Raw genomic sequence first — 16,268 nt, 5'->3', positions numbered from 1 at the left:
GGCAGCACTCGGTACCGGCTGCGGTCGGTGCGGGCAGCGCTCGGTGATGGCAGCAGTCGATGCCGGCAACACTCGATGATGGCTGCGGTCGGTACCGGCAGCACTCGGTACCGGCAGCCGAGCGCACCGAGTGTCCGGAGCATGACGTGGCCGCCCCCCTGTGCCGCACTGGCGGCGAACCGGAGGCACCCGCGGCTCGCTCCGGGGCCGCGCAGCAGCGAGGGCAGGTCCTGCGAGCACAGCTGTGCGTGGAACTGCCCGCGCAGGAGATGTAAACCGGCTTGGGATTCACTCCTTTCCTGGAAAGCGTTCCTTTTACTGCCTCAGTCCTACAACTGCTCTTTCTTCATGTGGGAACCCTAGAAACTGGATGACACCGAGTCTGGGAGGAAAACAGGGAGAACATTCAGAGGGAAAAAGACATGGAGTGTAGGAGACAAGGAGAGAGCCCCAAAGAGAAGGGGAGAGACCTTGCTGAGCACTGGCAGTGGGTAACAGTGCAATAAGGGTGGGGAACACCCCAAATCCCAAAGCAGAGTCTAGTGGATTTGGGGGATGAGAGGAAACCTCCGAGGCAGGCAAGGTGCCCGTGGGCCCAAAGCAGGAGCAGGGAAGGTTTTGACACGCCTGGTGTTCCACTTCCACCAAGCCCTCCTTTAAATGCTGGGTACCAATGACACACAGGGTTATCCACTCGGTTTTTTCTCTCCCCAACCTGTTGTACAGGTCCATGGACTGCAGGGGAAGCCCACCCAGGCACTAAAGCCCTGTGCAAGCTCTCGTCCCACCAGTTCCCCACTTCTCACAGCCCTGGGGCTGCCAGCACCCTTTGCTCAGTGCAGCTCTCCCAACTGCCACGGGAAATTATTGGTTCCAAAGCAGCAGCAGATGGGGACAAGAAATGTTTCCAGTGTTCAAAGACAATCATTCCTCTCTGTCTCATGAAATTTTCAGCAGCAATTAGATACTCAAAAACCATGTGCTCATCTGAAAAGTCTCTCTCTTTTCACACATCTCCTCTGAAATGCCCACCGTATTTTAGGTCACAAATGAGAAAATATTGGGAATGTGGATTTGTGATTTTAATTATTTCACTGCCACACATGGAAGCAAAAAGCCCTGGCACAGTGCATGGTTTGTGCTACTGCGTCACCTCGACTGGTCCTGCAGTTTTACGACTCCCAGAATCACCATTTTCCTAAAGCTTTTGCTGAGACATATGATTAAGGTATAAATTCTTTTTTTTCCCCTCTATATTATCGTCCAAGAAAAGCTCATTATTCTTGCAATCTGACTCATTTTTTTTCCCTGAACATTACTAGCTGGCAACACAGATATCTTGCCAACAGTACAAGATGTGACTGTTGAAACATTCATTGTTCAACTCTGTTTGAATCTACTATCCTGTCTCCATGTGACCTTATAACGCTCAGAAATTGTCTATTTTAAATCATCAGCCCTGACATGTGTTGAAGATATTTTTAACAGACTGTTTACAGGAATTCTGGTTTCTGTTCTGCATTTTTTTTTCCTTTTCAACAGCTTTTCTATTCATCATCTCCAAGTTTCACATGTACAGCTGTACTGAACACCAACAGGGCATTTGCCCACGTGTCCTGTGAGAAATTGGACATCAGAAGCCGAAGGGAAGGGAAAAAGGAACTCAGTCAGAAAAAATAACCGCAACCTGCTAAGATTAAGATCTGAGACCTCCAGGAAGAACAGAAGGGAGGGTTACTTAGTTTTCTTCTGTGTTATCGAGAGCCAAACAGGGCTAATGCATTGGAAGAGAACACTTGCTAACACTGCAAGTGGAATTATTTCAAATGCACCCGACATGAGGGACATGCAAGGCATACCAGATCACAGTGTCCATTTCCACTCCATGCCAGCCTGCTTCGCATTCACCCAGATTGTTCATAGAACTCTGAAAGGTTAATTTTGTGTTCTCAGCTCTCAAGCTCTCCCTCTGTCTGTGGGCATGTGTTCTGTGCCACTGAATCTGGTGAATCTGCAGAATCACACAATTCCACGCTGCTGCTGAGTCTGGGGGTGCTTATCCTGCTTGGGGAACGATGCAGACCCCAGCCTAGCAGTCTCCACTGTCCCACTCTCAGGAAATTTACCCAGTGATGAGACAAGGTCAGCTTTTACAGAGAAACAGCAGGAGGGAGGATGACAATGAGACACAGAACCACCAGAGCTTGGTATTTCCAGGATCACCCAGCAAGAATGCTTCCACCCAGAGACACAAACACCCTGGCTGCCCTCCTGGGTCCCAAGCCACAGGGATTTTGGCAAATGTGAACAGTGACACTTCTGGAAGTGTATTCCCTGCTTCCAGACAGGAACAGAAGAGTCTCCCTCATCCTTCACCAGCATGGGACAGACAGACAGACAAACAAACAAACAGACCCGAGTGGCTGCATTTCATTGCACCAGGAGGCAAACAGGAAGCCTGAGCAGCCTGGGGAGAGTAGAGGCTCTGCTCCATGTGGTTAGCACTGCTCAAGGTTCACACTGCTCGGCGGGGAAACCGCGCCGGGCTGCAGACACGGCTGGGAGCCGCTTGGGTTTAAAACTCAAAGGATGGGGGTTTTGTTTGCTCTTTTTGCAACAAGACGTGAAATAGGATCACAGCCACCCAAAGTGCAGCCCTGATCCACGCTGGCTGTCAGTGCTGAGCCGTGGGGCTCACCTGCCTGAGCACAGCCACGGGCCACACCAGATCCTCTGGCCAAGCCAAATTGCTCCAATATTTGAAGGTCACTGTTTGGTTTTGCATGTTACACAAAAGCTCTCAGTGCTATAGAATAATACTACACTGCTACACGTTATCCCCACCGCCTTTCTAAAGGGTGTCTGCTGGGAGCTGCTCTGCTACATGCTTTGGAGATTTTTTAAATACACATACATATACACACACACATATATATATACGTACACATATATACATGTATACACACACATATGTATATATGTACACACACGCTTTGAACATTTATGTAAACACACTTACACACAGAGACATATATATATATATTTGGGGTGCCCAGGTCTTCTTGCAAGCAAGCACCATGCATGTCAAGCAACATGAGGAGAATTAGGATAAACTGCACTAAGTGTTGTACCTGCACCTCACAGAGCACAGGAACAGGCACAAGGGCATCCCCCCCAAGCCCCCAGCTCTGCTCCCTGGACTCATCACTCCACACACCCCTAGTCTGTCACACCCTGACACACAGACATCCTTCACCCACCCCCAAACCAGCACTGTTCCCTCTCCTCTCCATCTACACTCCAACAACTTGCTCAGGAGGACGTTTCCCTGAAGACAAACGTGACACAGCTCAGCCTTTGGGACAGCTGAGGACACCGTGATTATAACACGAGTTGTTTTTCTTTCAGGAACCAGGCCACAGTTTACTTGTTGATGTTGCCACAAGAGAGATTTTAGAGACTAAAACCACAACAAAGCATCAGCACGGTTTTCTCTTTGATGACCGTGCATTCAAACAAAAATGCCATTTAAAAAACCTTTTCACAAGCTGTGAGGAGCTGATGGTGAAGTATTAGGGGGTGGGATTCAAGGACCTGAGCAGTCTGTTTGTTTGAAAAGCTTCTGAAATGCTGTCAATCTCGTGACCCCAAAATGACAGAGAGAAGGGAGAATGAGGCCAAAGACACTCAGCCCTCTTGCTGAAGGCCAAAGTGGCCTGATTTGGTGTCCTTGCCCAGATAAAAATACTGGTTTATTTGTGTGACTATGTATTTAAATGAAGGATACTGCAGACTTGGGAACAACGCGTTCCTCTCGGGTTCTCCCATAAACGTTGGCAGAGCAGAACCGTAACAAGGCACGGCCTGAGTCAGCTGCGGTGGCAGCCGAGGTTCCCTCCTGGCCAGCAGCAGCACCACAGGACAGCAATCCCGGGAGGCAGCTCTGCCTCAGAGTTAGCAAAATGAGGGCTTGTTTGGTACCTCCTCGTTGTTTCCTCATCAGAATTTCTGAGTTATCACCTCTGCCCGTGCCAGAGTCAGTGCTGAGGCAAAAGGCAGGTTCTGTGCATGGTGGGTGCTGTAACAGCAAATCATCCCCAGAACACAGAGAAGGTACAACCAAACTGAAGCAGGAGATGCTGCTGGCCCAGCCCTGCCAGGCACATGAGGCTACAGCTCTGTCAGGGAGACTGGGAGTTACTGACTGCAAAAATACAGGAGATTATTTGGGCAAAACACCCCACAAATAAAGAAAAATGCCCAGCAAAGCTGCACAGGCTGCTGTGCAAACCCAAGGCTTTGAGGGCAGGCAAGGGGCTCGTGTTCTGCTCCTCACACGGTGCCAATGGCACAGCTTTTGCTGTTTTTCCTGCATGCAGAGCACTGGGAATGCTCCTTCACGTTCCACAGGGTGTTCTGGGGGGCTTTGCTGTTTGTACAACCCAGCTGAGGTCTTCAGCTGGCAGAGCTGCACAGCTCAGAGCAGCAATGTCACAACACACCATGATTTCATCACTTAGAGCATGGCTGCAGCACAAACACAGCATTTCCCCTCTCCGGGAATGCCACTCAAGAGCTGACTTCTGTTGAAAATGAGTTTTGATACAAAACTAAAAAATGTCAAACACAGATGCCAGAAGCTCCATCCCATTTCTGACTATCTGTTCTGCAGGAGGGACAAACAACTTTCCTTTCTCTTGTTGTTTTCTTTCTTTGCAACACAAATGAGTGATCTTTAAAACCACACATTTCCATTATGAATTGCAACTGCCTATTTAACTAAACCACGCTATTTATTCTTGAAATTACTGTTAGGGGATTCTGGATCCTTTTCTTTGCTACCAGAAGGAAAGCAGCACACAGTCTTCCCACACTCAGAAGCACAGCTCGAGTTCACAAAAAACAGACTTCAGTGACAAAGTCACAGTGCTAAAAGGAAAGCCCTTCATCCCGTTTGGGAATTTTGGGGGTCTTTATTAATTGTTTCCAGTAAGACCGGATCTTGCAGCTTTGTGTGTGGGTGGCTGCACCCTGAAGGCAGATGCAGGTGCCTGCCTCTGCTAAATATTTTGCACAGACTCAAGAGTTTGTTGTATTTCAGTGGTTTTTGTTTGTTTAGCTTTGACATCTAAAATGTGTATTCCAAACTAAGCAACATTCAGAACCCAAACGAATACACTCTCTGCATGAAAATCAGAATATATGTATCGTGTTACCAAGCGAGGCAGATGCCAGTGACAAATGCTTTAAGAATTTTTTAGCAGCCACCTGAAAAATCACTTAAGAGTCAGAAATAAGTAGCAAAGGCCATTGCATGAGTCACCAGTGACAACAAGGAGAAAAGGAATGTGAATGGAATTTTTCTTCTTTTTTTTCTAAAATGAGAGATGGCTCTAGCTGAAAGAAAATTATTTTTACTGTTACCACAGGAAAATTTCCATTTGCAAAAAGGGGAATTTCCACCTGAGACATATTGATGAAGGCTCATTTACATAGCTGGAGGTAACAACTTTTACCATGGGAACAGTGATGAAGGAAAAACAAATTCTTTTCAGTAGCGGGAAAGCACAAAATTTTTGTCCGCTAATTTTGGTCTAGAAATAGATAATGTTTGTTTTCATTAAGTCTTTAAAAACATTGACAAAGAAGAGAAGATGTATTTCACAGAAGGGAAGAGTCCAGCCAGCCTAAACAGAACCAGGACTGGGAAACTGCAGGACAAGTCCTGACTGTGTTAAACACTTGGATTATGTGCTACAAAGGCGAGTGTGGTTCAAAAAGTAAAGTAAAAAAACTCCATTGTTTGTTATGGGAGAATAATCATTAAAACCATGGCAGCAGCCAGGTCTGAGTGAGGGTGGGTCTCCCCTCAGCAGCAGGAGGCACCTGAGCACCCAGGTGATTTTTCCATTTTCCCAGAATGGCAGCAAGATAACACAAATTACTGAGTTTGGGAACCTTTGCTCATGCAACCACTCATTCACTGGGCTGGGAAATTGTCAGGATCTTGGATTGAATTTGATACAGGTCCATTTTCACCAGGCCCCAATAGCCAGGGTCTGTATTAGAATGTCCAGCTCCCAGCAACTCCCCTTGTATTCTAAGTCAGTATTATCCCCCCTCCTGGGTGTCCCTTTTCCAAAGGGTCTCTGCTGGGAGCTGCTCTGCAGCACCACATGGACCTGAAATCCAGAATTTACCCTGGCACAGAGAGGAACAAACCATCAGACAAAAACAGCCACAAAGCACCTGCAGCCTGTGGTGCTGGGGGCTCAGCAAGATGATAACTTTGCATTAAATTTCCTATTTTATTTCCTTGCTACCTGCAACAGGAAAAAACTCAACCTCTCATTTCCTTCCTCCCAGTCACTTTCTGTTTGGTGTTTTGAGCAGCTGCTGCAAACTAGGTGCAGTCAGGAGCCAGATTTTCAGTTTGCTCTTCTTTAAAGGCCATGGGCAGAGACACAGAGCAGAGTCTGCTGGCTAAAGGGACAGAATGGCAGGGTGAGGAGGGGACAGTGACAGCCCAGAGCTCACAGGCAGGAGGGGAAGGATGCTGGGATGCCAACAGAGCAGAACCAAGCGCACAGCACTGCCAAAAAGGAGAGCACTGAGCACAGCTTTGGCTTTCTGAATTAGCCTTGGAGATTTGATGGGAAAATGTAATGGAATCTTGCATCCTCCTTCTTTCCACGAGCACCAGCTGCACAGGTGTGTGCTGCTCTGGACAGCACAGCAATGCTGCCAAGCCACACTTTGGGGCTTTGGGAATGGAATGAGCACACAGCCCTGTGCTTTGGGGTGCTCTGGGGAACTGAGGTACTCACTCAGCCCTCCAGAGAAGAGTTTGCCTTGAAAGACATTCCTCCCACCCTCAGCAGCCCCCAACCAAAACACAACTACTGGCTACACATGTGATTCCTTCGGTGGCAGAAACAGAAACATTTCAGAAGCCCTTTGACACTAAAAATACATTCTTCCCCTCCTTGGACTTCTCCTTTACCAGAAAGATTCCTCTCCCTGTGCCATTTCCCAGTCTGCCACCCTCATCTCTTGGCTCCCACCCTGCAGCCAGACAAATTCAAAGCACAGAGCTCCCATGGGCCAGAAGGGCTTTTACTGCCAGCACCCACTTAGAGCCATTCCTTGCTAACGGGTCATGCCCTGCCTGCTCCTCCCTGTGCATTATTTATTTACCACTCTCCCCTTCCTTCAAAGCTTCATTGATTGCTGCTGCTCACACTGTGCCTGGGGAACCACACAGTGAGGACAGACACCAGCAGCACTGGCTGCTCCTCACACTCAGCTCTGTCACTGCCAGGATGCACAGAGCAAACCTGGAGATCTGCACAGACCCCTCAGATTACCAAATCACAAACCCCTCCAAACCCATACTTCTTGTTTTCACTGCTGAACCAGAACCAGCAGAGGCCCGCAGGGATTTGAAATGTTCCTCCCTCCTCTTGGCAAAATACATATACAGGCATCTGATCTCATTTGAGCTCTTGTCCCCCAGGGCTCTCATCTTTACTGAATCTTTGTCTTCCCTTATCTCTGGCAATGGGCACGGCAGGATGTTTGGTGGTAACAGATTTATCACAGGCACTGAGAATCGCTCAGTCCGCAGCGCCAGAGCATTTTCCCCTTCTCCTCCTCGTGAACCTCTTTTGTGGGGTTCCAGCTGACCACAGGAGGAAAGGCAGCCAAGCATCTACTCAGCTTACAAATGACAAAAAATAGCACATCAAATCCTGCTAAGCTGCAAAAAAATCAGGATGACAACACCCAACAAACTTGCACAGGAGAGAGCTGACAGAGCAAGGTCCCTCCAGTGCCCTTCAGCCACTTTGGGCAGCAGTGACCAGCCACAGCACAATCAAACCTTGATTAATTTTTTATCACCTCCTTGACGCTCGGTGTTTCCAGCTCATCACCAGATGGTTGTGCCTGTTACCTTGGCTGTGCTTTGGAGACCTCGCAGGTGCAAGCTGCTGTTGGTAAGCTCATGTCAAGCCCTCGTGTGAATTAGCAAAGACAGAGGGAGCCCAGCAAACTGGTCCAGGGAAAAGTGGCCTCCTTCCACTGGCAGGAGACTCTGAATTGTCCAGCAGGGCTCCCCACTCATTGCCTTGGGATCAGTCTTACAGCAGAAAATTAAATCCAGTCACACTGCTTCTCTTAGGTCACAAAAAATAGAGGAAGAGGCCATAAAAACCCAGTCAGCAGCATAACTGATTCTGAATACAATGTTTTTCTCTGCTCTGAATGAAAAGTCAGCAGCTCTGATTGCATGAGCACAAATTCCCCCAAAATTCCCCTGAAACCTTCCATTACAGAGAGACACAACTGAACTCTAGCAGTAATTGAGGCTGGCACTTGTTTGTTTACCTCGTGAAGATTATCTGTTAGATCTTAGGGGTGAGTGAATCACCCTGTGCTCCCCAAGTGCAGCTGGCTCTCCCCAGGAGAGGAGCACAACAGCAGCAGCAGCTCTGCAGATTTCTCCCTGCACAGGGGCTTCTCCCTGCACTGCATCTCCCTTTCCCCTCCCCTCTTTGGCTAGTTGCCTTGACTGAAGAAAAATTTCTGGTGGGAGGACTAAGAACATCCAAGTGACAGGCTGTGTCCTCAAATATACAAGGCAGTTGTAGCTTTTGTGCTGTCTGTGTGCTCCACAGGTTTACAAAACCCAAATCCTTTTTATTTGCTCAGGTAATGCAGAAAAATCTCTCTGCAAGAGCTTAGAGAGCAAGGAAGGGATTCCTGCTAAATTCTAAACAGAGGTGCTGGGAAGATTCATCATGGGAAACAGAACCAGGAGGACAAGAACGCTTGGAATTAATCTGGAAGACATGAATGAGTGTCACCATGAAATCACCAACCACCAAGTGACATTTAGCACATGGTAGAGACTCGCTGTCAAATCTTATTAACTGCATCCTTGTGGCACAGCAGACAGCTCTGCCCACAGATCAGAGACCACAGCATTACAGTGCAAAAATCATTCACGAGCCTGCTGCTGGCTCTGCAAGGAACCAGAGAAGGAAGGAGAAAAAGGAATCCTAATGGAAATTTGTTCCCATCCTTTAGAAATCTGGACTAACCAACATTCTGTCCAGTCCTCTTGCAGCCCTGGCACCAATTCCTACGTGGATAAGTCAGGCAGCTCTTCCTTACAAACATTGCAGAAGCTGTGCTCCCCTCTCTGCATCACTGACCATACCTGGCACCACTGGTAACTGCTCAAAAGCCCCAAAAATGGCACTCAACCTGCAGGAGCCTCTGGTGGCAGCAGCTTCAGTGAGGGGATGTCCCCTCCTTCCCTGTCCTGCTGTCATGTGCATTGTGCATGCAAAGCTCATTCATTATTTTTCATCTTTCCCCAGGCACTGATTAAAAGGGAGTCTCACCTAATTCCCCATCCTTTCCCATCCCCAGCAGCGTCCTCCCTCTCTCTCTGCTTTGGCAGCTGTTTTTCCTTTTCCTCCCGGCCCATTTGCCTGCTGTTGTCTGGCTAATTATTTTTACAAGGCTCAATAATTGCTGCAATCTTGCCCATTTTTCATCTCCTTCCTGCAGCAGCTGTGCTCCCTGGCTGCCCACCCTCCTCCTGCTGAGAGCAGGGTGCCAGAGCAAGGCTGTGCAGCCCAACCCTCTATTTACCTTTCCCTCGGTGGTCATTAGCCAGAGGAGCAGCTTTGGGAGTCACTTAGCAACAAACCAAAGCCCTGATGTCACTGTGAGAAATTGCATCTCAGAAAGTCCCAACTGTCTCATGCCCTGAGCCAAAGCATCCTGGGCCATGGAGCTCCATCAAAAACTGCTGCTTCTGGAGGATTGATCTTCAGTTCACTGGCAGATGAGGGAGCAGCACAGTGACTTCTGATTAAAAATAATCTCCCATTCTTCAGTGATCACACTGGCTGGAGCTCAGGGCTCCTGCTGCCTCTCTAACGTGCAGCATTGAACAAGAGCTCAGACACTGAGGGGACACAGCCCAGGTGGCACAGCAGCCCCCTCAACCCAGTTATTCACCTAAGAAGATGAATTACAGATTTTAGACACCTTTCTCCAAGTTTTGCCATTTACTTATGGTCAAACAAGCCATTTCCCCCCTCTCAAAACAGTGGGGAGGAAACATGGCAGTAAATACAGAAATCACACTGACAGCACAGTTCCTAATGCAACTTCTTGGTGTTTTAAGAATCCTGTCAGGCCCCTAAAAACAGAAGTCACAGCTCTTGAGAATTTTCAGTTCTTTGTGAATTTTCAGATAAAACTGACCCTGGCTCTCAGTTTGGGAACCACTTCCCTGAGAGTTCACTCTTGTCCAGCTGTGCAAGCTGCCCAGGGTCATGGAAAGGGAGGGCAGCTCCTCACTGGTGCTCTTCAGACCAGATCCTTCCTCATTTCCCACACTTGACAAACCTGGACTGCACGGTGGCTTTCCAAGCATCAGATCCCAGATTCTGCAGGAAGCAGCACCAGTGATTCAACATTCAGCATTATCCTGACACTGAGTACCTCTGACTGGTTATCACAAGACTCCTAGAACAGGATAAATTCTAGATTTGTCCATTCAAGAGCAGCAGAGGAAAACAACTCAAAGAGGAGAGCGAATGGACAGTTCTGCTGCTGGCACAGCACCGAGCAGGGCATTCATGGGGAGCACAGGGACAGCACAGCATCCCCTCCTCAGAGCCACCTCTGTGGGACAGCACCACACCTGGGGAGCCCACAAACACGCCCTGCCTTTTCCAGACCTCCTGCAGGTGTTTCCAGGGGCTCCTTCCAACCGCCAGCCCTGTCCTGCTCTCTCGCAGCTTGTTGTTTCTAAGAGCAGTGGTGTGAAAAAACAGGAAGCCATGCAGAGGAGAGAGAGAATACAGATTGAGGCATGAAAGTGCAGTAGCCCCAGCTTCCCCTGCACTCACCCCACCCCCTCTTCCCTTCCCACCCCCTCACCACAGGCCACATTCTCGATGAGAAACGCTCAGCCCTTGACGGGAAACCGGGTACGGAGCTGGCGGCCAGAGAGGAGGGAGGGGAAACCCGGCCACAGGGTACCAGGAGCGGCTCACATCACACTCGGCTCCACAGCTGCCTCCATCCGAGCCTTCAAGGGAAAGCTCATAACTCCCTTATCCTCAAAAGTTCAGATTTGCTGCTTCAAAGATCCCCGAGGACCATTCTGCAGGCTGGCTGAGCTCCGTCTGTGGTTTGCTGCAATCCAAACAGGTGTTTGCACCACTCTATGCCCATGTAATTGTTTAAGGAATGAGGACTCTGAGTCACATCTCTCTTTTGAGGAAAGCCAGCAGGTCCTCTTGTCTACAGCTCTCCATTCACAGCTCTCCCAACTCACCCCACGCTGGCAAATTGTGACACAAATTTTATGTTTTGCAGGACTCTTCATTGCTCACACCCTTATCTCCTCAGTCTCCAACACAAGGCTGAGAGATGAAAAGGGTGGAGATGAAGAAACATCAAGAAGTTGGGGCAAAAACACTGGTAGGGGATAGAAAAGTCAAGCAAACCACCAAGAACATGCCAGCACCAAAAACACACCAGCACCTCATCTTCCAAAGCAGAGAAAATATTCCCAGCTTCACCCAGCACATAACCTTGGCTGTGCTGTGTCTGGATAAAAGAGGAAAGGAGGAAATGTCTTGGGAACTCTGGTGATGCTGAAAGCCAGGACAAAGCCAAACACCACACACAGCTTGGGCAGTGCTCCAAAATCCAGGTGAATTCGGGTGGGATGAGCCTTCACAGCCTGGGCCAGTGCACAGGGGAAGGCACAAATGACCTGGCACCTCCCAGAGCCAGCGACAGCCCAGCATCAGATCAAGGCATTAACGCACAGAGACATCAGCACTGCACCGTGCTTTGGTCAATCAAAAGTCTTTTGCATCTGTACTAACCCAGCCCCATGCAGATAAATTGTCCTGCTTTTCTACATAACACATAAAACCATTATTAATCACCAAAACCAAGGAGGAAGGACAGGCATGAGGCCACACGAAGGAGAGAATTAGACAGTCTGATATCTACTGGTGGGAAAGGGGATTGCTCTATTTCCTTAGTCCGGCCCAAAGCCTCTCTGCTGCTCACAAGGGGATGTGCTGGGCTGGAGTTTATTTATAAAACCTATAAGAATGTTGACCCAAGGCTATAACTCGGAGAAAAATAAGCAGAGGTCAGGTTTTCTAAATGCAGTCACAAACCCCAGGGAGAATCTTACCAGCAAGGACCCTCAGCTTTCAGAACTCAGGAGAGGCCCCAGCACTTGAGATCCGCCAAGGAAACTACAAACCATGAGCCATGCCCTGGGTTAAGTGCAGCCCATGCTGCAGCTCTCTGTTCCAGCCACAGAAGCCAGGCAGGGGCTGCAGGGAGCTCGAGTGAGCCTGAGGGGGATTCGCAGCACCTCTTTTTGCTATCAGAGGTAACCAGCCTTCCCGGGCTCTTAGATTGTTTTGTCTTTTTAAATCACTGATGAAGAGAGATGCTCCTACAAGCGGTGATTCAGAGCAGGGCCTTTATCTGAATGCTCTGAATCATTCTTTGTAAGAGACCATCCCTGCTGACAAGTGAAGCGGCCTCTGGAGAGGGCAGACAGCAGTGCTGATTAACTCCTGTGCGGTACATCAGAACACCCATGTAAGAGATGGAGCTGTTTGCTCTGCTCATTATCCAAACCTGCTACAACAGAAAGGCAAGGCTGGTGCAGCTGGAGGAGGCAGAACACGCAGCCTGCAATCCAAACCCACAGATAACTCAGCCATGGCCGTCCCTACTGCTCTGATTGGGAATCCACGAACTCCTCCTCACCTCGGGGAGGATTCCCCAGCCCAGCACGATGGGGATGCTGGAGGAGGAGCCCGCAGGTGCAGCCGGCACTGACCATTCCCATCTCCGCGGGCTGCCTTTCAGAACCGCTCTTTGGCATAGCACCAAGGCGCATTTACGGCTCCGTTTTCCAGAGGGGGCCCGATATTTATCTCATGGGGAGCCCCGGTATTTCACAGCCCATCCCCGGCCAGGCGGCACCGCCGCCCCATCTAGCGGCAGCCGCCCCGGGAGAGCCGCGGAGCCGGGACAGCGCTCAGCAAGCGCGCGTCTAGCGGCCAGTTGCTGTAAATGGCCGCAAACATCCGAAAAAAAGCGCTTTATTCGTGTGTTCCCCCTGCCTGGGCCGGGCACTGCAGCCCATCGCCGCTACCGCAACACAAAGCGCTGAGGGAAAAATCCTCACTCTGAGCCCACAACAGCCAAAACTGCCCGAGCGCCTGGCAGCCCCTCAGAAAACACCCCGGGCTACGAAATTCACTTTACACACTCTTATAGTCTCTCGTTTTTAAGAGGAACAATCCCGGCAGGAGCAATCTTTACTCAAGGCACGTTAAAGCAGCTCTGCCCGTGCCTTTGCACCCCAGACAGCCCCAAAGCTGAGGGCAGCGGGTCCCCAACCTCAGGAAAGGAGCTCGGCCCATGGAACCGACCTCGTGGAAGGAATGGTCACCGCTCAGCCCCGTCCTTCCCGGCCAGGTGGGCGCTGGGCTGCTCCAGGAACAATCCCGGGTCGCGCACGGGAGTTTTCGGGGACCCCCGGGCTGCGGGGACCCTCCCGATCCCCCCGGCGGGCGAGTCCGGATCCCGTCAGCACCGAGCCGCAGGTGTGAGGGAGAGGAAGGTGAGGGGCACCGCCCTCACAGGCCCCGCCCATCAGCACGAGCCGCAGGTGTGAGGGAGAGGAAGGTGAGGGGCACCGCCCTCACAGGCCCCGCCCATCAGCACGAGCCGCAGGTGTGAGGGTGAGGAAGGTGAGGAGCCCCGCCCACATAGGCCCCGCCCATCAGCACCGAGCCGCAGGTGTGAGGGAGAGGAGGGTGAGGGGCACCGCCCTCACAGGCCCCGCCCATCAGCACCGAGCCGCAGGTGTGAGGGTGAGGAAGGTGAGGGGCACCGCCCTCACAGGCCCCGCCCCTCGGCTCACCTGGGCGCAATCACTGCCCGGCCCTTCGGAACTGGGCACAGCTGCGACTCATCTACGGGAGAGGGGTTTATTCTTAAAATAAAATAAAATAAAGTAAAATAAAGTAAAATAAAATAAAATAATAAAATATATGTATGTAAAATCCCAAATCCACCACCAAAACCCCCAGCAAAACCCTCTTAAAAATCCCCTCTTGGGGCCAGTTTCAGTCTCCACTGGGCCCACGCAGGGATCCTGAGGAGTTCCCATGAACTGGACCTGGGCAATGGAATATATAAAGATATTTCCAGCTCTGTTTTCATCGTGTTGGTGGAATTTAAATATGACGCTTAGAATCGCTTTTTAAGTATAAAAGTTATAAAATAGCAACTATAAAACTGAATTTCAGTTGTATCTTCTTTCAAGAAAGGCATCAACATAATTTAAATTATGAAAGCACACTGTTAGGAATTACTCTTTATTAAGATAACATATAACAAGTGTTGTTCCTCACATAACAGTATTTGAACTCTTCTCTCTCATAAACCTAAAACATGGTTCTTATTGGAAGCATATCTTGTCTCCAAACCCTTATTTGGAGAGAAAAGCATAAAAATACTCCCCCTGAAATCAGAAGGGAAGAGATCCTTACACAGTAATTACAACATGGTTTATAAGAAAAAAATTAACAATGAACGTATGCAAACATACATAACCAGCATCAATATGAAATAACCTGTATGAAAAATCCCATACAAATTCACTTTAAGTACAAACCCACGAGATTTCCAGTATTAATCCAAGTATCTTTGGTGTTTTTCGTTTAAGGTATTTTCGACCAAAACCAGACCTATATTGCTATTTTTTTCCACAGATCTTGAAAGAAAAGCTCCAAAATAAATTAAGGACCCTTGGAAGAATAAGCGCCGTGCATGAGGCAAGGACTGGCCTGTGCAGGACTCCCTTCAGACCCAGAGGACGCGCGGCACCGTTCGCTGCAGCTCCCTCAGGCTGCCTGGAGGCTCAAACAACAAAATCCCAATTTCCCCCAGACCCAACCCGCGGGGGCAAAGGAGCGGCCCGGTCCGGTCCGGTCCCCTCGGAGACCAGGGGCGCATCTCGGGCACCGCGCGGCGCTTCCCTCCGGGCGGGTCCGGCGGCGATGGATCCTGCCCGGAGCCGGGCTCTCAGCGGAGGGCGGGCGACAGCCGCGTCCCCAGCTCGCAGGTGCCCGCCGTGCCCGGCTCGGCGGGGCGCAGCGCCCAGGCGGGCAGCGGCAGCGCCGGGGGCACGGCCGGGCTGCGGGCCGGCAGCTGCGGGTACCGGCGGGGCAGCACCAGCGCTGCCCAGGGCCCCTGCGGCCAGCCCGGGGGCACCGGGCAGGGCGGCGGGGGCCGGAGAGCGGCGGGGAGCGAGGCCATCCCCGAGGGCGGCGGGGCCCGGGGCTCGGCGGGATCCGGGGCGATCCCCGAGGGCGGCGGGGCCCGGGGCTCGGCGGGATCCGGGGCGATCCCCGAGGGCGGCGGGGCCATCCCGGAGAGCAGCCGGGCCCGGAGAGCGGCGGGGCCCGGGCGGAGCTCGGGGAGCTGCGGGGGCTCGGCGGAACCCGGGGCGATCCCCGAGGGCGGCGGGGCCCGAGGCTCGGCGGGGCCCGGGGCCATCCCCGGGGCCATCGGCGGCGATGCGGGCGGGCGGCGGCAGAGGCGGCGGCGGCGGCGGAGGTGGTAATTCCCCCCCGGGTACATGTCCTGGAAAGCGGGGTCCAGCGCCCACTCGCCGGCGCGGCCCTGGCGGCAGGGCAGCCGTCGGAAGCAGGGGTTGAGGCTGAGGTTGTGGCGGACGCTGTTCTGCCACTGGCGGCCGGGGCCGCGGTAGAAGGGGAAGCGCTCCGCGATGTAGGCGTAGATGCCGCTCAGGGGCAGCCGCTGCCCGGGGCTGGCCCGGATGGCCATGGTGATCAGCGCCACGAACGAGTAGGGAGGGCGCCGCGGCCACCCCGCCGTGCCTGCCTCGGTGCCCGGCACGGTGCCCGGCCCGGTGATGCGCTCGATGCCCGGCCCGGTGCCCGACTCGGTGATGCCCTCGGTGCCCGGCCCGGTGATGAGCTCGGTGCCCCTCTTGGTGCCCGGCCCGGTGATGCGCTCGGTGCCCGGCCCGGTGATGAGCTCGGTGCCCGGCTCGGTGATGCGCTCGGTGCCCCTCTTGGTGCCCGGCCCGGTGCCCGCCGCCCGCCGCTCGCCGGGGTCGCTCTCGGCCATGGCCCCGCGCTCCGCTCGCCCCAGCCCCGCGG

The 16,268-nt window shown here is 51.7% G+C and overlaps 1 protein-coding gene across 1 annotated transcript; it reads right to left on the bottom strand.

Moving 5' to 3' along the window:
• Positions 1 to 15,165: 15,165 nt before the first annotated feature.
• Positions 15,166 to 16,236, bottom strand: LOC132083143 (forkhead box protein E3-like). The gene has a single exon (XM_059487709.1). It carries the CDS (start codon positions 16,234 to 16,236, stop codon positions 15,166 to 15,168), a length of 1,071 nt encoding a protein of 356 aa, XP_059343692.1.
• Between the last annotated feature and the right edge of the window lie 32 nt (positions 16,237 to 16,268).

Source organism: Ammospiza nelsoni, chromosome 22 (assembly GCF_027579445.1).
Source record: "Ammospiza nelsoni isolate bAmmNel1 chromosome 22, bAmmNel1.pri, whole genome shotgun sequence".
Classification (NCBI taxonomy): Eukaryota; Metazoa; Chordata; class Aves; order Passeriformes; family Passerellidae; genus Ammospiza; species Ammospiza nelsoni.
This window is presented reverse-complemented; position numbering and strand designations above follow the sequence as displayed.

What these genes read in the sequence shown, in the direction of transcription:
- LOC132083143 (XM_059487709.1), bottom strand. Translation starts at nt 16,236, where the DNA reads ATGGCCGAGAGCGACCCCGGCGAGCGGCGGGCGGCGGGCACCGGGCCG.